The sequence below is a fragment of the Centroberyx affinis genome, unplaced genomic scaffold, assembly GCF_046629955.1.
Source record: "Centroberyx affinis isolate AG114_WGS23_722 - 3 ecotype Tasmania unplaced genomic scaffold, CSIRO-AGI_Caff_v1 ptg003272l_1, whole genome shotgun sequence".
NCBI lineage: Eukaryota > Metazoa > Chordata > Actinopteri > Beryciformes > Berycidae > Centroberyx > Centroberyx affinis.
The window spans coordinates 30,864-53,365 of record NW_027281291.1 but is presented as its reverse complement, the minus strand read 5'-3'; the positions used below and the strand labels follow the sequence as shown (position 1 = coordinate 53,365).

General features: G+C 44.6%; 1 protein-coding gene across 1 annotated transcript in view; it reads left to right on the top strand.

The window, feature by feature from the left end:
- The window catches only part of LOC139660315 (zinc finger protein 423-like), a gene marked incomplete at its 3' end in the record, with an annotated part of 90,112 nt that extends 80,470 nt beyond the window's left edge, over positions 1–9,642 (top strand). Inside the window, exons 8-18 of the mRNA XM_071538425.1 lie at positions 389–669; positions 848–1,131; positions 1,404–1,784; positions 2,270–2,451; positions 3,080–3,619; positions 4,058–4,208; positions 5,068–5,625; positions 6,013–6,197; positions 6,879–7,300; positions 7,740–7,953; positions 9,558–9,642. Of these exons, the coding sequence (XP_071394526.1) occupies positions 389–669; positions 848–1,131; positions 1,404–1,784; positions 2,270–2,451; positions 3,080–3,619; positions 4,058–4,208; positions 5,068–5,625; positions 6,013–6,197; positions 6,879–7,300; positions 7,740–7,953; positions 9,558–9,642 (3,283 nt within the window). The remainder of the gene's footprint in view (positions 1–388; positions 670–847; positions 1,132–1,403; positions 1,785–2,269; positions 2,452–3,079; positions 3,620–4,057; positions 4,209–5,067; positions 5,626–6,012; positions 6,198–6,878; positions 7,301–7,739; positions 7,954–9,557) is intronic.
- Between the last annotated feature and the right edge of the window lie 12,860 nt (positions 9,643–22,502).

Below are 22,502 nucleotides of genomic sequence, written 5' to 3'. Positions count from 1 at the left end.
ACTGCTACTACTACTAATGCTACTACTTCCATTACATCTGGGGAAAACTTGTTGCTTGTGCCAAATCCAGGACTGTTTTATTTTTTTTTATTCCGGTACATTTGTCATTCAGTCAAAACTCAAAGCTGAGTAGTATTCACTGCCTTCAAAAATATAGTTGTGAAAGCATTGGGACAGCTAAAGTTGTTGCTATTGTCACACCCATATCAACAACCAGCAGTCTTCCCGTGTGTCCTTTATTTTAATGTTGCATCCATATTAACCAGTACATGAGTCAACAGATAAAACGGCAGACTTCAGCTCACTGTCATCATACATATACTTTTTACTGAATATCTTTACAGTATACATTGCTTTAAAATTCTTGACTACCTTCTGACTCTCGCAGGCTCACCGCAAGAACAGAGAGCACCTAGCGCTGAGGAGCGAGAGGGATGGAGGGAAGAAGGGAGCCGGAGGAGAGGGCGACCTGGAGCAGGACCTTTATATGTGTGATTACTGCGAGGAGACGTTCAGCCAGACCGACGAGCTGGAGAAACACGTCCTGACCAGACACCCCCAGCTGTCTGACCGAGCCGACCTGCAATGCATCCACTGTCCCGAGATCTTCCTCGACGAGGCTTCGCTGCTCACGCACATCGAGACGCAGCATGCCAACCGCAAACACAAGTACTGCAGAGCTTTGCTTCTGATAAAACCTTTGGTTGTGATAGTAGAGGACTTAGTGTGATACTGGTTGTTCCGTGGTCTCCATCTCAAACCACTGATTCCATTGATGTGGAATACAGCAATAATCTTAGGTAGGGAAGCGCACCTGTATTGAATTCCTCTTTTTCTGTATCCTCAGATGCCCCGTCTGTTCAGAACAGTTCCCTTCTGTGGAGGATGTCTACTGCCACCTAGACAGCCACCGCCAGCCCGACTCCTCCAACCACAGCGCCGCCAGCCCCGACCCGGCCCTGGGCAGCGTCGCCTCCATGAGCTCGGCCACTCCGGACTCCAGCGCCAGCCTGGAGAGAGGCTCCACGCCCGACTCGACCCTGAAACCCAGCCAGGGCAGCGAACGAGGCCGCCGGAGAGGCACCGACACCGTGGAAGAGCTGGGGCTCAGCCTGGGTCATCACGCTGGAGGTATGGTCTGCTCATGTCTGGGGTAAAACCAGTTAAAATCCTTTGAATACGCATCGGCTGATCTATTAGGAGGGACCTTTGTGTTTCATTTATCTGTCAGTCCATCTTTCTCAATAACAGTAAAAACAGCCTATTCATCATTCCAGACCAGTGGGGAAAACATATGGTTCCACATGCAGGGGGCATAACCGCTCAGTTATCTCTGGACACAAACCTCTTTTGAATATGTCCCTGCCGCTAAGTGAGATTTATCTGTCCATCTCCCTGTGTAGGTGGAGGGGGGAACTGGGGTAAAGTGACGTACTCCTGCCCTTACTGCTCCAAGAGAGACTTCCACAGCCTGGCGGTGTTGGAGATCCATCTGAAGACCATCCACGCAGACAAGCCGCAGCAGAGCCATACCTGTCAGCTCTGCCTGGAAACCCTGCCCACGCTCTACAACCTCAACGAGCACGTGCGCAAAGCCCACCGCGGCAGCGGGGGTGCCGTAGGGGCGGCGGCAGCAGCTTTTCCCCTGCTGCAGTTCACCAATGTGTCGGCGTTCCACTGTAACTACTGCCCAGACATGTTCGGAGATATCAACTCTCTGCAGGAACACATCAGAGTGTCCCACTGCCTGCCGGGTGGGATCGTGGCCGGATCCACCACATTAGGTGTGTTTTTGAAGTATGGGCTTGCTATATAATAATAATAATAATAATAATTGATTACATTTATATAGCGCTTTTCTAGGTACTCAAAGCGCTTCACATATGTGGTGAAGGCCACTATTCCTAAACTATGGAAAAGGTTCCTAGACTTGAGAAAGTTTAAATAAAGCCAGGTGTAATGTATGGCAGCGTTTTTCAATGGTTGTCCTTCAGATGGACTTGCAATGGTGCTGCCAGCCTCTAGGACCTATAGGACCAGTTTACAGTAAAACTATAATACAACCTAGATTTATACCAACCAGATCAAGCAATAATACAATACAATACAGTACAATGCAATACAATATTGATAACCATAACACTATCGCTATTAAGGGGAAGTAGTTTAGTATAATCAATTTTTATCATACAATAAAATATAATACAATATCATAACATAATTAATGGAACATAACATAAATTAACATAACCTAACTCATGTGTCCCAGAGGGGAACCATGCCTTCTTCTGTAACCAGTGCTCCATGGGCTTCCTGACGGAGTCGTCACTGACAGAACACATCCAGCAGACCCACTGCAGCTCCGCTGTAGGGGGAGGAGCCGCATCTGGAGGAGCGGTGGCCAAACTGGAGTCCCCCGTGCTACAGGCTGCATCCCAGTCTTTCATGGAGGTGAGAATCAAGAACAGTACTTTTTTATCAGAGTTAATTTGAATTTGATTGGAACTGATGGAAACAAAATTTCCAAATTAAAACTTCCAGAATTATTGTTTGTTCATACTGTACACATGATTCGGTCACACAAATCTGAGTCTGAATTTACAAAGAAATGAACACACGAATGCAAAGAAAGCAAAACAAGCACCATACTCCCCATGTCTAGCCTGCAATGAAAATTCCAAGTCTGTGTCAATCTGGAGAAGTTTCAAAATCAGTGTTATTTTTCTTATCCAAATCCTACTTCAGAGCTAGTTTAAAAAGTTAAAAAGCCCCTGGGCAATCTAAAGTGATAAAAGAATCAATATAGAGTTCTTACTCTCTTAACAATTGACTTATTAAACTGTAGGTATTTGTATCTACTATTTTTAGCATATCTGAACTTGCTAAATTATGAATAGGAATTCAGCTTATGACCTTTGCATGTCTCTTTCTCTCTCTTTCTCTCTTTCTCTCTATCTCTCCCTTTCTTTCTCTCTCTTTCCCATCTTTTCTGTCACTCAACTGACTGTATAATAGTATATCTCACATATAACATAACAAAATAATCTTTAAAAAGTAAAGGATTATTGTCCATGTACAGGTTTACTCCTGCCCTTACTGCACCAACTCTCCCATCTTCGGCTCACTCCTCAAGCTCACCAAGCACATAAAGGAGAACCACAAGAACATCCCGTTGGCTAACAACAAACGGCAGGCCAAGGTTGCTGACCTAAGCCCCGCCTCGTCCGACGTAGAGATCTCCTCCCCGAAGCGTCACAGGCTGGGAGGGGACTCCACCCCCTCCATGGGCACCAACGGGGACTACCCGTGCAACCAGTGTGACCTGCGGTTCGCCAGCTTTGAGGGTTTCCAGACCCACCTCAAGTCACACCTGGAGATGCTGCTGAGGCGCCAGTCCTGCCCCCAGTGCAACAAGGAGGACTTTGAATCCCAGGAGGCATTGCTGCAGCACCTGACGGTGCACTACACCACCACGTCCACCCAGTATGTGTGCGAGAGCTGCGATAAGCAGTTCTCCTCCGTGGACGACCTGCAGAAACACCTGCTGGACATGCACACCTTTGTCCTGTACCACTGCACTCTGTGCCAGGAGGTTTTTGACTCCAAGGTCTCCATACAGGTGAATGACACATCTGCTTTCATTTGGCTTGTTCCTTTCAGCTTTCTTTTCTCTCCTGGTCATTTGGTTTTCATTACACAAAGTGAGAACTCATGAAACAGAAAGGGCAGACAATTTAACAGAACAGACCTGCCTTTCTCTTTCTTTCTTTCTTTCTTTCTTTCTTTCCCCCTCTGTTGTATATTGAACTATGCTAACAGAACCAATCACTAAACAGAAAAAATACCAATTTATTTAATAGATTTATAAATAAATGTATAATTTACACTATAAAAAGTCACTTCATTTTTCATCTCCTGACCGTTTTCCCTTCACTCCCTTCGCTCCATTAAATGTATATGGTATTTGATGTATCTGATGTGTAAAAATGAATTAGTAAAACAGCCACAGGAGTAAACCATCTTCAATCTCTCCTTCGACCTGCCTGCTGTTGTCTAGGTGCACCTGGCGGTGAAGCACAGCAATGAGAAGAAGATGTTTCGCTGCACAGCCTGTGCCTGGGACTTCAGGAAGGAGACGGACCTCCAGCTCCACGTCAAACACAACCACCTGGGCCAGAGCTCCGGCCTGCCTGGGGGGCTCGGCACAGGTACAGCACACCTTTCCCGGCACCAGTAGAACCAGTGTTTAAAGTGAGGGGAAACAGGGAAATGATGAGTTTCATTCCACGTGACACCTATGCTTACACTGGGATTGAAAGTCAATTCATAATGGAATACTATTAAAGTAAAAGGACTACACCAACTTTTTGGGAAATTTGCTCGTTGGTCAACTTACCTTACCTTTCTGTATCCTAACATGTTAGCATACTGCCACGTTAAGTGCCCGCAGGCAACTAGCATTGTCTAGTGTAATTCTAAGAAGATTTTAGTAATACAGATTTGATTATTTATTTATTTTTTTCTGTCTGCCAATCCTCTTGTCACATAAAGGGTAAACTGACCAACAGGCCAATTTCCCAAAAAGAGATGAAGAGAATAGAATAATTTAGCCATAATATGCCATAGCAAAAGGTGCTTGGTGCAGTGAAAATAATATTTTATGTATTTATTTATTTTTTTCAATCTCTTGCATGCAATGACAGTTTAGATGGACAGGGCGAGGCAATAACTGGCACAATTGTGCACAGATGTACCAAATGCTGCACCACAGATGGCATGGACAATTTAAGTCAGAGTCAATCTAACATGTGATAAATAACATGATGCAAAAAAGTGAAAAATTTAACAGAAAGAGAAATCAATAAAAGTTCAGGAAACAATATCCAGAGGCTGGTGCCCATTGTAATGTGCAGTACATGTCAGCACATCTGGAGACTTAGTTCATGTTTAAAACTTAAGTTCATGTGAATGAAAGGAAGATGTGGAATTTGGTTTTCACTGGACAGCAGTGTAGTAGGAAAAATGCAGCTGGAATCTACTTATGCTAAGCTGACTCCCATCACACAGGATTGAAGCCCCGGAAGTGCATCTTCTGCGGGGAGACGTTTGGGACGGAGGTGGAGCTCCAGTGCCACATCACCACGCACAGCAAGAAGTTCAACTGTCGCTTCTGTGGCAAGGCTTTCCACGCCATCACGCTGCTGGAGAGGCACCTGAGGGAGAAGCACTGCGTCTTCGACGGCAGCAACATCACCGGCAACGGAGGAGGCGCAGGGAGCGGGGGGAGCCAGAACGGGACGCCCAACGGGCTGGCGCAGTCCTCCAAGCGAGGAGGAGCGGGTGGAGGAAACGGAGGTGCAGGAGGGGTGGAAAGATCAACGGTGGTGGCCGCCGAACAAGCCGACCTCCAGAACATGCTGTTGAAGAGCGGGGTGGTGGGAGGAGGAGGAGGGGGCCAGGGAGACACAGCCAACAGCCATGAGGCGAGCGGCGGGGAGGAGGAGCTGGATAATTCAGAGCCCATGTACGCCTGCGACATCTGTGGAGCGGCCTACACCATGGAGTCACTGCTGCAGAACCACCGACTGCGTGACCACAACATCCAACCGGGAGAAGACGATGCTTGTAATTACTGGTTTCTTGTCATTCATCAGCACTTTGTACTTTTATTAAACAGATGCTTTGACTTTTTGAATTAGAATTTGCTGTTTTCCTTCACTTATGACATAGTGGCCAAAAAGGTCTCTGAGCTGGAAGTTGAGTTCATTTAAAAATGGCTTGTTAGCTTTGTTTGCATCCTTCATTGACGCAAAGTGAATAACAAGCCATGTTCAGGGAAGCAAAAGGAGAAATGTAGACTGTAACTTTTTTTGGATTGTTATAAATGCTCTGTGAAGAAAACACACTAAATATAAAATGAATCTTGAATCTTCTGCTCTATACAGATATTATAATTCTAAGGATTATTATGATTTCTATGATGATAATAATTATTACATATATATATATCAGGTTCTCGTAAGAAGAAGGCAGACTTCATCAAGGGGAACCACAAGTGCAACGTGTGTTCCAGAACGTTCTTCTCCGAGAGCGGCCTTCGTGAGCACGCTCAGACGCACCGCGGCCCGGCCAAACACTACATGTGTCCCATATGTGGCGAGCGTTTCCCCTCTCTGCTAACCCTCACCGAACACAAGGTACTTTGACATTTACTGATTTCTCACCTGTATGTGTGTGTGTGTGTGTGTGTGTGTGCTTGTTACTGTATCCATGGTTTTACTACCTTGTAGGTTCCAAATTTCTCCACAAAAATAGGATACTCTGGCAGTTAATTTAGAATAGAATAGAGTTCATTTGAGGGTTAGGGTTAGAGTTTGGTTAAGGTTTCTTTTTGTAGTCAGTAGATGGCCTCACAGGTATAACAACACAACAGTCTGTATGCATGTGATTTTGCTTCTCTCTTGTGTTTGATACATAGTTTGTTTACATGTCTGCTGCGTTTCTGTTGTTTTCTGTCTGTGTACCTGTCTCTATCTTTTGATCCTGAAACCTCTTTGGGCATCCTGAATTTAGACTTAAAAAAACACAGTTAAATTGTCCTTAGAGAAGCAATTTGTGCTGCAGAACACTAGTGGAAAAATTGTGAGCATATTAAAAAAAACTATAATGTAATTCAACTACAGTCGGTTATCATGGCAGCTGTAATCTCTTGACATAATAGCATGATGATGATTAATGCTTTTGTCAATGATAACGCTATTGTTAATCTTATCACTGTTCAAATGCTTTTATCAATGCTTTGACCAATCACTGTTCTTACTGTGTTTCTCTTCCCTTCGCTTTGATTGATAACTCCTGTTAATACTCGCTCTCCCCAGGTAACCCACAGTAAGAGCCTGGACACGGGAACCTGTCGGATCTGTAAGATGCCCCTGCAGAGCGAGGAGGAGTTTATAGAGCATTGCCAGATGCACCCCGACCTCCGCAACTCCCTCACCGGCTTCCGCTGCGTCGTCTGCATGCAGACCGTCACCTCCACCCTGGAGCTGAAGATCCACGGCACCTTCCACATGCAGAAGCTCTCCACCGGCCCCGGGCTGGGAGCAGCTGTAGTAGGAGGTGGGAACGGAGGAGGAGGGGGAGGGAATGGCTCAGCCTCCTCGTCCCCCAACGGGCAGCTGCAGCAACACAAGCTGTATAAATGCGCCTTGTGTCTAAAGGAGTTCAAGAACAAAGGGGAACTGGTGAAGCTGGATGTCAACGGTCTGCCTTATGGCCTCTGCGCTGGCTGCATGAGCAGGTAGGAAATCGTCACACGATGTGTGTTATGTAGACTTGGGTGAAAGGATAATTCCTCTTCCTCTTTGGCTATGTGAGATTAGTCAAATTGAAATGCATGGTTGAGTTCTTTGATAATCGCCACCCAAACATCAATCAAATCTATCCCATGCTATCCACTTGTTTTATAAGTCTTAAATCAACATTAACTTAGCTTATTCTTAAATCACCATTAGCTTGTTTTAAGCTACAGGAGATTGACTGTGCCACAGAATATGATCAAAACATCTTTACAAAACACAATTCCTCTGGACTACTCCTATGAAAGATGTAGTCGAGGGCTAAACCTTTGTCCCTTAAACGCACAGAAAGACTCACACTGACATGCACACACCTATATTTCTGTTTACATTTTAAGTTCAAGTCGACTAAAAATCAAATCAAATGATCAATCCAATCAGGGGCACGAACGGCCAGAGCCCCAGCCAGGGAGGGGCCGTCACACCAGGGGAAGCCCAGGGAGAGAAGGCCGCGTCTGGGCTGAGGTGTCCGGAGTGCGGAGTGAAGTTTGAAAGCCTGGAGGACCTGGAGGGCCACGTTCAGACAGACCACCCTGAGATCAGCCCCGAAACCAGTGCAGCAGGGAAGAAGGCTGAGGCGTCACCTGCACCTAAGGTGAGCCGGGATGGACCGAGACGGGATGGGGAGATAAATGGATTGATAGAAATAGTTGGGTGAATGAATGAACTTTAATTTGTAGTACATAAGCAAATGTGTACGTGCAAACATGGAAAACTGGATTCAGACACCTCAACAAAATCATCAGATGGAATGCATTGAACTGAAAGCAAAATGAAGTAGACAAAGAGTTTTTTGCCAGTAAAATGTATTTGAAACAAACGTAAATATATTGTACAGTATAAGTACAGTGACAGAAGACTTCAGAGATCCACTCTATCTGTGTGTATCTTTGATCAATAATGTTTTGGAGAAGTCCTGTAGAAAATGACTCCCTTGAAAGAAAGTCTACCCTCTACATACCATAACCATCATTTTACAGATGGAGTCATTTTTCAGTAGTGCAGGAGAATGTGGAATTCCATTGAACAGTGTGTTTGCAGAAGTGTGTGTGTGTCTGTGTGTCAGTGAGTGTGCAATGCAGCATGAGTCTATGCGTGTATGTGATGTGTTAGTGCATGCTACTGCTTTTGTGTCTGTGTGTGCTTGCTTGTGTGTGTGTGTGTGTATCTGCGTGTGTGTCGGTTGAGCCCCACTGGGTCCTGCGGCTGGGGCGTGCTGAGGCATTGTGGGAGCTGTTCGCTCTACTTGATATTGACAGTCAGGCTCCCCGGGACCTGCCGCGTGTCTGTGTGCGTACGAGTGTGTATTTGTGAGTGAGTGTGTACGTGTGTGTGTGAGGCAGTTCCCAGGGACCCTCTGTCTTACCTGCACCTTTGTTTCTGCTTAGTCTAACAGCACAAAGCAGACAAAGTAGGAATTTGTGTGTGTGTGTGTGTGTGTGTGTGTGTGTGTGTGTGCTCGGTCTAGCAGGCTGAAGGCAGCAGAGAGATAGTGGAAGTGGGGCCTTTGTGTATTTTGTATGTGTTTGTGCATGAGTGATCGCTGTGTGCTTTGAATGGATAAGCAGAGCCACTGCTTCTCTGTCTCTCTTTGTTTCTCTGTCTCTCACCCCTCTTTCTCTTGCTCTTTCTCCCTCTTTCTTTCTTCTCTCCTCTTCTCTCCTTCTCTCACTCTCTTGTCCCTTCTGTCTCTGTTTCATTGCTTCTTCTGTCTTGCTCTCCTTCTCTCTCTATCTTCCTCCCTTTATCTTTTCCCAGTTCACTCCCTTATTAATTTATCTCTCTCTCTCTCTCTCTCTCTCTGCAGAGGTCTTACTAGTGTGTGTGTGTGTGTGTGTGTGTGTGTGTGTGTAACCATAGACTTCATCTTCCTTTCACCAGGTCTCTAAAGACTTGGACTTTCGGCGTTGGTTGATTAGTGGCAGCCATTGTGGGGTTTGCATGTCTTGCAACAAGAAGAGTCGAGTGTATCATTGCGTTTTAAATAATGGAACACATATTATTATTAATGATGATACTGTATATGTGTTTCATGCTCTTGAATAGTGTGTTTGTGTTTGTCACCTCCATGAAAAGATCTACCCATTGTAATGCCAGCTAATGTAGCATTTGGTATGTGTGTGTGTGTGTGTCATTCAACAGAGAAATACCTAAATGCCAAATAATGTGTGTGTGTGTGTGTGTGGCTTTATCCTACAGAAAAAGACCTACCAGTGTATTAAATGCCAAATGACGTTTGAGACAGAGAGAGAGATCCAGATTCATGTCGCCAATCACATGATCGGTGAGTGAGACCCAGCTCTTCCACCCTGTTTGTGCTATACTTTTAAGTATGTGTGTGTGTATGTGTGTGTGAATGCGTATATATTTATACGTTGATGTTGTTTTTGTGTATTTCTAATGACTGTAAATGTATTGTCGTGTCTTGGTTTAAAAGCGCACATGATCACACAAGGATATTTGCTCTCTTTGTCTGTTGCCATCACATTCTTCCCACACACACTTTAAAAAACAGTCGACACAACAGCTGGCCAGAGCAACACACACACAAACATACGCACTCATACAAACACACACAGGTGTGAGACAGACAGGTGAAATGAAGAGCTCTTTCTGACTTTGTGCTGTGTGTGTGTGTATGTGTGGGCAGGTGTGTGCGCACATTGTGTGTGTGTTGCCTGGACCAGCTGTTGTGCCATTTACCACTTGGCTGCACCTTTGAGGGTTGGAAAAATGGACTAAAAAAATGGTCTACCAGTCCATTAAAGGGAGAGAGAATTTTTAACCTCAATTATAAAACAAGAAAAAACTGATTCTGGACCCACTGTGACAAGTTGTACAGCATCTGTCAAAATCTCTCTCCAACGTGACACGCCTGGCTATTCATCACTAAATTACAGAGCTGACAGGTATGCCAGGATAAAGTCATTCACACACTAGCATTTGATGTTCTGATGTTGGCGCAGGTTACACTTAAGCAATAATGTACTAGGAACGAGGTCATAAGAATGAGGCCACAGGCAGCTTTTATACATTTCATACATTTACAACCTTTCTTACATTTATAACAGTTTTTCAATAGTATCAAACATAAAACAAAGATACAAGACTTTTACAAGAGGTTTTTAATTAATATTTTTATTCTGCCAAAAACAAAAAAAAAAGTTCCTCGTTAAACATATCCTTGCTTTCTTCTTTCCATTCATATTTCTTTTATGGCCTATAGGCATTTGTTTGAATGCTTTTGCTTAAAATGCAATCACTGACTTTACTCAGTGTTCAATCCCTAACTTACCTTGTAGCCAACAGAAAAATGTGTAACGGTTACAATGTAACAGATGATTGAAACGGAGTGAAAATGTAAACATGGTGGAGTGATACCATTTGAGTTATAATGTACAAGTTTGTATATTGCACTCCTGGATCACCTCTGGTGCAATCACAATGAGTGGTCGAAAACAAATGTTATATAATACACTTTATATTCTGGGCACATGGCTTCAGTACGGCTGAGACGCTGCACCAAGCATGTCAGTGCAGCTGTAATCATGTCTGTCCTGTAGGCGTGTCCGGACCATTTTCACCTTTTTGCAGGGAGTAAAATGAACAAGACACAGCAAATGCCTCTGTAGTAATGTCGAGCATCACCATTTTTGCTCCCAACATGGGCAATTAGGGGCAGAAAATGGGCACATAAAACGGTGTGTGTGTGTGCACCTATTCTGAGTGGTGTGTGTGTGTGTTTAACTAAAAACTTCCTCTATAGTTTTGAGTCCGTGTTCTTTTATGAGCTTCCCCCGTGACTGTTTTTTATTCCGCTCGCTACTAATTTGCTGCCTTAGCAACCCTGTCGTCATGGAGATTAACGAGGCGGACCTGCGAGTCGTTCTGGGGAACAAACGTTCCCCCCACCCAGCCCCAGCCCCTCGCCAGACCTGACAGGCGATCCCAGAGTCGCTGATGTACTCCGGGCTGCGTGTGTGTGTGTGTAAGTGTGAGAGAGAGTCTGTGTGTGTGAGTGCTGACATCGCTCTGAGTCGTCTAGTAATGTCTGGAGACATTAGAGGAGAGAGTTGAAACAGAAGTACAGCTGGAGTAACTTTTACTCTACTCCCCCGTGGTGCAGCACACCCACACACTCACACACACACACACACACACACACACACAATCACTGATGCACGAACGCAGGGAAGATTTCTCTCACACACACATACACCCACACACAAGCAGGAACACACACTAAGTATACTTTCTGCATTCTTTTGCCTACTGTTTCTCTCTCTCTCCGCATCTTTCGCTCCCCACTGCATTACCGAAACAGCTGCCTTTCATTCTATTTTTCTCTCTTTTCTCTCTGTCCTCTCTCCCTCTGCTCCTCTGACCTCCTCCTGTCTGCGCCCGCTCCCTCTGATCTCCTCCCATTTCTCCCATCTCTCCTCCCGTCCTCCACCCTGAGAGTCCTGCCATTCATTCTGTCACTTCTCCCACCGTACCCACCGCTGCTCCTTCCTCGTCTGATAGATAACTAAAAAAAAAAAAAACATCTTTCTGTCTGCTCCTCTCTCTCACTTTCTCTCTCTGTATATCGCTTCCCTCTCTTTCTCCATCTACCCCCCTCCTCCCCGCATGGTGGTGGCAGTTTTGGGTTAATTAACGTGCTAATTATGTGAAAAGCTAGCGCAGATTAATTATGAAATTGAGGCAGATTATTTTTAAGCGCTTGCCCAGTTCCTATTATTATGTTTCCTACAAACCCCCCCCTCCTCCTCTCCCCCTCCCTCTACGAAGAGAGCACATATTGGAGAGAGTGAGAGATAATCCTTTTTTGGATATAAGCATTAGTGATGAGAAAATTGAGACATCGGAAAGGATGTTATCATTAATTTCTCTCTCTCTCTCTCTCTCTCTCTCTTTCTCTCTCATTTGAGTGACATTTGATTTGTCTTGCAAATTAAAGGAACAATTCAACCCAAAATGAAAATTCTGTCGTTATCTTCTTACCCCCCATGTCAGTAGAAACTCCACTGAACTCCATCAAACATACAGCAATTTAGCTATCAGAGTTCCACCTCAGCTTGCTCCCAAACTATTGAAGTGACCAGGGTCTGGCTGATAAAAAAAATTACCGTCAATTTAAATTAAAACTTGGAACTTGTGCAGAATAATCCAAATATCCAAAATTTACCTCAAGGAAACAGCAGCTACTTCTTCTTGTGTAGTATGGCAACTGAAGTAAGAAAACTCGCTGTTGTAAGTTACCGTTCCTTTATGCTTAACTTAACAAGAACAATGATGATTACAAAAGACAATGTTAAAAGAACAACACCTGTACTTCAGAAGAAAGTTAAGAAACAATAGTGAAAACACGCAAAACACTTTGTCACTGTCTCTTGTTAACAAGCTCTTTCTACCTGCTTTGATACGAAGCCACGGCAGTTGTCCTTTGCTCTGATACTCTCTCCTCCTCCGAACTCCCTCTCCCTCTTTCTATACTTTTCATCTCCTACCTCTCCTCGTCTTTCATCTTTCTCCTTTCATCCAGCTCTCTTTTTTCCCTCCCCTTTCCTCCACATTCCCTCCTCTCTGTTCCCCTCTCTTCTTTCATTTCCTTCATTTAATACTCTCTCCTTTCCAACCTCTCTTTCTCTCCATCTCCTTGTGTTTCTCCTCTACTATTCAGCTGTTATATCCTCCTCTGCATCCTCCTTTTCTTTCTTTCTTTCTTTCTTTCTTTCTTTCTTTCTTTCTTTCTTTCCACAACTCCACATCTGCATCGAGGCAGATGTAGGAAAAGAGGAAAAGCAATAGAAAGAGAGAGGAAGGGAGAGAAAGAGAGAAAGAATTAGCGATGTGTATGTGTGTGTGTCTTTTTTTTTTTATGGTGTCCCAAAGCGATTCCACCAGATGACAGCCCCCTAGTGTGTTCCTGCAACCTGAAATAAGCCTGAAATATACCTCAACAACCTGAAATAGGCTCATTTGTGTAGGTGATACTGACATACGAACATGAACACAAACACGTTTCTTCACATGCCCATGGTGCGGATGTGCAGGCATCACACACACACACACACACACACACACACACCTGGGCCCCAGCAGGCTCGGTGGAGATGATGTGAAGGTGTGATCTTTCCATTCTTTCTTGCCTCCTTAAACTCTTCCCTTCCTCTCACCCCACCCTCCTCCTCACTCCTCCCCTTCTCCTGTTGTCCCTCCCTCATCATCATTATCGGGGAAGTGACACTGCATATCAACCAGTCTTATCCACACACACACACACACACACACCCACACACACACACACATACACTTTAACATCTGCTCTCACATCCTGTAGGTGTGTTTGTGTCACTTCCGATATTCTCACATGGTTCCCTCAAACCCCCTAAGGCAGTAGACACTCTCTCTCTGCCTGTCTGTTCCCCTGTCATTCTCTCTCTCTCTCTCTCTCTCTCTCTCTCTGTCCCTCCCTCTGTTTCTCTGACATGAGCAGGACATGTACTGCAATGTCCAACTGAAACCCTTTAAAAAATAATAATAATAAAATATGAACCTGATGCAACCTGGAGTGTGTATTTGGAGTAGTGCACAAAAGAAAATCCGAAACCCAGTTTAGCTTCCTTAAAAAAAATTCCTTAATGCCTAATGAAAAAATGCACCCTTCTGTAATTGGCCAAGCAGCCTGTCCCTCATCCAGTCATTGACCAATGACACGCGTTCCCTGCTGTTCAGTCACACAAGCCTGGTACCACTACGGCCAGAGTTTTGCCTGTTTGAGAGAGCGGAGGGGAGGGAGCTTCCTACCGACTAATCAAGTCCAGTAATGTGATTGTCGCAAAGCACCGTGGGTAATACATGGTGCACCCCACGGTCCTGCTAATTACCCTGTCAGAGAGAAAGAGAGACACCATCCAGGCAGATAGACGGAGGAAGAGAGAAACAAAGTGACGGCTAGACAAAGGCACTGGAAGTATCCCCAGCCCTATAACTGGCCAGCAGCATTGGGCACGTTATTCACAAAAGGTAATGGCTTATTGCTCATTACTCATTTCAAAAGCAGTATTATTACTTCACTTATTACTCTCTTGAAGCACTAATTCATCACTCTAGTCATATTTCTTTTCCATTTTACCCCCAAAATTCAGCGATAGCATTACCTTCCAAACTCAGGATAACTTAGTCGTCTCTGCTGTGTGTGTCAGTGTGAATGATCAGCTGAACCAAATAGCGTGGATGTTCTCCAGTGTTCTTGTTGTCCTTCAGTTCAATAAAATCAAACCTTAGGAATACTTCCACCTGGAGAAAATATACTTGCATTTAGTCATCTAGACTCGCTCATAGAGGTTAGGCTAGCTCAGAATATGGATATGATTCAGGGGATCGGAGTGGAATATAGTTTTCAATAGTCCATCACAAATAAGTGTTGTGAACTAACAGGCAGCAATAGGGGCAGCCCTGGGGTCCCTCACTTAGCCTGTTAGCTGGCTTGCCATTTGCTGGAAGGAAAACACATTTAGAAATGCAGGAGACAAATCGGAGACAAACGGGGTTGCCGCACACCCTGGCATGTTTAAGACTTAATATGAAAACAGATCCTAAAATTCTTCACTGCCTATGGATCTCAGCTCCGGCTTCAGCTTTACTGCGATGATATACTCACACCCTGTCTGTGTTCACACTCGCTCTCGCCACTCTCCCCTCGCTCTAACACAGCGCACAAGTTAATTAAAACACCATGTGGTCAATGCCCCGCTCTAGAGGCAGACAAGGAGAGAGGAGAGAGAGACTGTGAGAGAGACTGTGAGAGAGAGAGAGAGAGAGAGAGAGAGAGAGAGAGAGGCGGGGGGGATGAGTGCAGTAGGAGGGAGAAAGAAATAAAGCAAGAAGGTTGGATGAGGCAAAAGGAAATGACTTTAAACAACTCAATTTCTCTCCTTCTGGGTTTTGTTTATCATTTTGGCAGATTTTGCATAGTTCTGAAACTGTTATTATTGAAAGCCCATTTCCTATTAAGTGAAACCACTTGGAAATGCCTAATCAATGAATTGGCACTGCATGTCTGTTGGCACTTTTGCACTGTTCACACTTCACATTGTTAATACACTGTTGCTCTTACCACACACACACACACACACACACACACGCACACACACACACTCACACACACACACACACACACACATCCATAGCCCCAGTCTATCTCTCCCACATACTGAGGAGAGAAAGAGAGAGAGAAATGGAGTAATCCATTTTTGCCTGGGGTACTAGCTTGCCATTTGAGATGTTTTGTGTGTTTGTGTGAGAGAGAAAAGTCTTACACTCAAGTGCACATGTACATCTGTGTATGGTATAATATGTACCAATTGCATGCAAGACTGCATGCATTATGAAAACCACAGTATGCGGAAAACAGTTTCTGTGAGTGTGCATTTGTGAACTTGTGTCTTGTACAAGTAAAAACGTGTGTGCGCAAACACACAGACACACACATCGATACAGTATGTATTCAGTGGTTTTTCTCCATTATCAGTGAATCTGAACTCCTATTTCTGACAGAAACCCCACCACACTGTTTGTAGTGGGCCTCTGTGCGTCTCTACGTGTGTGTGTGTGTGTAGGTTTGTTTGTATGAGGGAAAGAAAAACTCCATGCGGTCCATGCAGTTTTTTGTCTGTTCTTGTCTGTACGTCTGTGTGTGTGTGTGTGTGTGTGTGTGCACGGGTGGGGGGCATATCCCACCTGTGTGTGTATGTGTGTGTGTGTGTGTGTAATCACAGTGCTGCGTGCATTCAGAGTTATTCTAGCCCCCGACACTGCTGAGCAGGGGGGAAGGGGAGAAAGAAGGAGAGGAGAGAGGGAGGGATGGAAGGAGCGGAGATGAGAAGAGAATGTAGAAAGCATTTATTTGTTTTTTGGCTGGGCACACTGGGGGGGGAGACTTCATGGGAGGAGGAGATGTGGGGGGGAGGGTAGAGGAAGAGAGGGAGGGAGGCAGAGCAGAGGGTGGTGGAGGACGGTGCTGAAACAGAGGGATGACAGTAAGCGTTTGGGGTTTTTATCTCTGCATGTAGAGCTGCCCAGTCAGATCAGTTCATTTTGACAGCAAACCAGCAGCACACTCATGTCTGTGCATCTGCAACACCAATAAACGCTTAGTGTTTTTTTTTGGATAAAGTATACATCTCCTATACAGCCCACCTTCACATTTTAGGCATTTAGATAATGTCCTCATCCAGAGTGACTTACAATGAGGGATACACTTACAATGCTTTTTTTTTTTTGAATCCATGCATACCATGACACAGAAAACAAAAAATCAACCTTTGTTTGGAAGCTGCACAAAGCTTAGCTATAGATAGAAAGTAGTATAGAGATTGGAGGTCATAGTTTAGCCACCTTTTATTTACCATTACATCACTGCGTTTAACCAAATCTACAGTAAACATCTATATTAGGGATGCTCTACAGTGAATCTATGGGTGGATGCTGATTTTTGATTGCGCACACACACACACACGCAGTCGCACGCAGACACGTGTCTTTACCCCACACCATCACACCTACAGGGGGGGGAACTTCTTCATGGTTTGCAGCTGCACAGCAGAAAACAATAAAGCCTGCCAAAAACCGCTGTGGCGCCGTCCTAGGAGAGACACACGCATCCACACACACAAAACACACATATGCATACGTGAGAGGAGAGGGGAAGAGAGTGCACAGGGAGAGAAAGAAAGAAGAGGAGATAGTGTAAACAGAGTCATAAGAAGCAACCAGCCACACTAAAAAACAATCAGCATTTGTTGCATGCAAGTTAATGCATATTTTTAATGTACCTGACCGCTATTGTATAGAGGATATGACTGATAAAGATAATTGGAGTTGGACTTTTTTTTACATGTGCAGTACATCGTATCTGTGTGTGTGTGTGTGTATATGTGTGTGTGAATGATTGCCGGTGGTGTATAGCGTTTGTATGGGCAGATGCACTCTTGGACCGGGCTGAGGAGCAAACTCATTTCAACACACACACAAAAACACACACACACACACAAATACAGTCCATGACAGCATGTTCTGAAGGTGTTGCATGCAGCCACTAATGCCTTACTAATCACCTCAGTCTAGATTTCACAGCATGAGACCTCTCTTCTCAAATACACACACACACACACACCCATACACACACATGCACACACACACAGCATGTTATCGCCCCTCTCCATCGGTCCTAATCAGGGACCAAGCTCCAATTAGCATACTGAATTTAACCTCGCTTTCATCTGCCACTAACACTACACACTGCTGACTCCCTCTCTCTCTCACCTGCTCTTTGTCTCTCTCTCGCCATCTCTCTCTCTTTCTCTCTCTCTGTCTCTCCCTTTCTCTACTTTTCTCCAACCTCCTTCCTTAGCTACTTTGCCCCTCCCTCATATCTCATGTGCATGCTCAGACCTTCAGCAAACTTTTCTGCCCTCTCCCATTGCTCTGCCCCTTTCCCTTTCCCTCCATATTTCCTACCTCCTTCCCCCTAATCCACTTCCTCCTTTCCCTTCCTTCCCCGTCCATCCTTGTTGCTTTGAACCGCAGCAGTGTCATTAAGGAGTCAACCTTAGCCTCGCCCCTCTCAACACACACCTCGTTCACACTATTACTAACCCTGCCTTCTCTCCTCCGCTCCCCTCCACCCCCACCTGCCAATTGGATGGCCCGTAGAGGAGCCCGCCCGTCGGCAAGGTTTGTCCCCCTTCTGTCTCCGTAGCTCGCACTGTGAGCGGGCGGCGCTGTGCTGTCTCACTGCCTGCCCATCAGCATTTCATTTATGAACATTCTCCTATTTTTGAATACATAGACGGATAGATCACACAAGAGATTGTTTTAGTTTTGACGTTTAATCAGCGAACATGACAAATGACAAAACCTAAACAACTATGTGTAGAAGCCACATTGCATGATCCACTCCAAACTTGGAAAAAAAAAGGGAACAGAAAAGAAATTTAGTGCCCAACACAGGCCAGAAATTATTTTTGGTATTTTCTCTCAGCAGGTCAGCAGACATAAACTGTATTCAAAACAAAAAATCTCTCTAAATCTCTTTAAAATGATTACTTTAGAGAGCGCTAGGACTTAGAAAGACACATTTTTAGCCCAACCTTCCCACTATACCCCTCACCTCACCTCGACTCCTCATTCACCCCAATCCCTGCTGCTAGCTGCATGCTTCATCCTCTTTCCCCCTTTACACGCACATACACACACGCACGCACACACACACACACACGCACACTCTCACACAGATGCCTTGGAGGTATGGAGTGGCCACTCACCTGGATCTAAGTGCTCCCTGTGGAGAGCGGTGGCTAATGATGTGTCCTCAGCATGAGCTTTACTTACCTATTTACATCATTGAACTCTGATAGTGTGAGGTAGCCTTCCCTGTCCACATTCTTCACAGATTTGATTATCAATGGTTAATGGCAGCGTTTTTTTTTTTTTAACTATGGAACTAGCAAGCGGAGACATCGGTTCACTCTAAATTCACAAGGTGCGTTTTTTTTCTTAAAGGTTCTTGAATGAAACGACTGAGAATAAATACTCTATCATTAACCAATAGACAGCAGTTCCTCAGATTTCAATTTGATGGTGAATTTGGGTGCGGGACTGAAAAGGTTTGAAACAAGGCATTAAATGACCTCAGCTAGCTTTCATTGTGTACCTTAGGGTCGCATTTATCTGCCAGTCCAGAGCAGTCAACCTGCGTTCAGCCTGTCTATTAGCCTCCAGTCAAATCTTTGATGCGCTTGACTAGTAATGTCTGTCTGCTGTCTAAGCAGCCATCCCTAGGGCTGTGACTGAACCGGTGTGTGTCTGTGCACACATCTTTCTGTGCACCCCCCCCCCCCCCCCCCTCCCTCTCTCTCCCTCCCTCCCTCCCTCCCTCCCTCTCTCTGTATGTGTTTGTGTGTGTGCTGGTAAGCAGGGTCTGGTGTGGTTACTTTGTGTCACTGAAGACTTAATGAGGCGAATAAGAAGCTTTTAGAGTCAATGGAGGTGGATAATGTGGATGAGGGTTGGATCCAGTGTGTGTGTGTATGTGTGTGTGTGTGTGTGTGTGTGTGTGTGTGTGTCTTAGCCACCGGCTAGTGTTAGCAATGTTGCTGTTCTCTTCTGCCCTACTGCACCTGAACCAATAAGCTACTGACTGAGTGTAATCTTTGCCTTCTGTGTTCCCCATGTGTGTCTGTGTCTGCACCGATGCTCAGCAAGGAGGAAAATGGTTCCCATACTGATAAAACAAATTATAAAACGCATAGCTGTGATTAGCTGAGTCACAGCTGAAGCTGTTGGAAAATCCCCAATAAATGCAAACCATGGGCCCCATGAGTTAATCTAAATATTAATGCGCTGAGTGAAAATCACCACTCATTACCAGAACTACACACCAGTACTTCCTTTAATCTGTTAATGGAAGGAAGGAAGGAGGGAGGGAGGGAAGGAAGCAAACCCTCCAGAAGGAGAGGAAATAAGGACAAAAGGAAGGGAGAAATATACGGAGCCCCTCTGGGGTCACATGGTAGAAAAAAAAACCTGATGTGTAAATCCGTGCGAACGGATTTGTAAACTGTGCGAACAGATTTGTAAACTGCTCACACGGATTTCTAAACCGTGCCCTCGGATTCACAATCTGTGCGAACGGATTCGTAAAAGCTGTGAAGCTGTGAAACTCCAAAAACACAAAGCTAAATCAATTTAACTAATTTCACTATCGTTACATCTACCGTTAAATCTAGATAACATTGAACTTACTTGGTGGATGTGGTCACCGTGGTCCATGCAAGGCAGGTCCATTCACTGAAGAGCAGAAGAGTGCATGTAACCTTGCGAACGGATTTGTAAACTGTGCGAACGGATTGTGAAACGGTTTACAAATCTGTTCGCATAGTTTACAAATCCGTTGGCACGGATTTACACATCAAGTTTTTTTTTTTCTACCATGTGACCCCAGAGGGGCTCCGTAAAAATAAGACTGTGAAGGAAGGAGACAAACATACAAGCAAATGAGAAAGGAAAGAAATGGAGGAGAGAGAAGGAGGGAACCGACCAACGAAGATTACTTCTCTGACAATAGTTTGAAATCGAAGAGAAGACCCCAGCCAAAAACAACCTGTCATGATGAACATCTTGCTTTGCTGCAGCGCTTCTCAACTACAACAGAGAAGAGAACAGAATAGGAAGGAAAGACGGGATGAAGATGGGGAGGAAGGATGAAAAAAAATGAACAAATGCAAACAGTTTGACCGAGTGGAGAACTGAGCAGGATGTTGGTCTGCACTGTGATGGTATGAACATAGGAACAGATGACGGCACATCCCCCCCTCCTGTCTTCCATCCCTCCCGCCATCCATCCTTCCCTACATCCCTTCCTCCCTCCCTCCCTCGCCACCTGGAGCCAGCGAGCCGTGACACCAGAGGGAGGGAGGGAGCGATGATGAAGGGACATGGGAGTGGAGAGAGAGAGAGAGAGAGAGAGAGAGAGAGAGAGAGAGAGAGAGAGAAGACCACAGAGGGCTAGATGAAGGAGAGAGGGAGGAATGACGGGGGAGTAAAGGGGGATGAAAGAGTGGATGGGGGAGGATATAGGTAAATGAGAGAAGGGGAAGGTAAAGTGTGGCTGAAATTAAAGGTGCTTTGATACTAGCTTTACTTTAATGGTATGAAAGACGAGCTGAAGTGATGAAGTGAATTATGAATCATAGACAATACTCCAAAATGTGAATTGAACAGTTTTGTTTTTTTCTAAAATGTATTTTTTTGTCATTTAAACAGTCTAGGTCAATGGAAAAAGTAACTATTAAATTATGTTTTACCTGTGTAGTATCTTCTCTACATAAATTATTGTCAAATGAATTGTGATAACAACCATCACACAGTCCATAGGCATAGTAAAGAAGACACACACCATTTGGGTTTTTTTTAATAAAATGTTATAAAATAAATTTTTTATTTTTTTACTTTTATTTATCCAGGGAAAGGTGCCCTTGTCTTGCTCAAGGGCACCTCGTCATTATTTGTTGAGTGTGGAGAGAACGTGACTCATTCACTTTCGCCACCCACATTTTCCCAACCGTCCAGGGATTCATACCAGCAACCTTCTCTTCTCTCACCTCTAGTTTACTACCACCCCCAAGTGTGTTCAGTGACTATTGTTTTATTGCTAAGACTAGAATGTGCCATCCAAACAAAAATCCTATGTATAGCATGTTTAAATGAGTGTGGAAAAACTAGCACAGGTCATTGAATTGAATACACACACAAAAAGGAATGTGTGCATCCACATACATATGATGCTCACAGTAATCCATGTAGAATGGGGTTATGGTTGTAGTCAGTGTAGCATGCTGATACAAAGCAAACTGCTGTAAAAATTGACAACAGAATCCATTCACTCGCACCGCGTTTTTCATTCCTCTACTTTTTTCCCCTCCAAGTCTCTCTGTCACTCTCTTTCCTCTATTTCTCTCACTTTTCCTCTGCCCTTTACTACAAAACATGTCCTGTCTATCTGTCCCCATAACCTGTCTCGTTTATTGCATGAAAATACATAATTCTGTATTTATTTGTGTGTGTATAGGTTTGTGTGTGTGTGTGTGTGTGTGTGTGTGTGTGTGTGTGTGTGTGTTTTGAAGGCTGGGAGTGTGGCGGTCCCCTGGAGAGCTCATTTTGTCGTCTTCTCGCTTGATTTGCCTTCTTTTTCCTCTGCTGTTTATTACCAGTCATTACAAGCTGTTTGGAAACCTAATAGGACACACCGACAAATAGACTGGGAGAGACCAGGATAGGTGTGGGAATGCAAACTAAATGTGTGTGTGTGTGTGTGTGTGTGTAAGAGAGGGAGAGAGAGAGAATGTGTGCATGTGTGCAAATGTGTGTGTGTTTGGTTGTGTGAGTGCTTGTGCGAGTGTGTGGGCATGCAAGTGCATGCACAAAAGTTGGAATCAGCCAACTTAACATATATATAAAAGTAGTTTTCCTTGTGCCAATGATATCTCTGTTAGCCTTATATGTGTACATAGGGGTGTGTATATGTGTGTGTGTGTGTGTGTGTGTATTTTTCTTAACGAGGCTGCACAAAGACAGAGG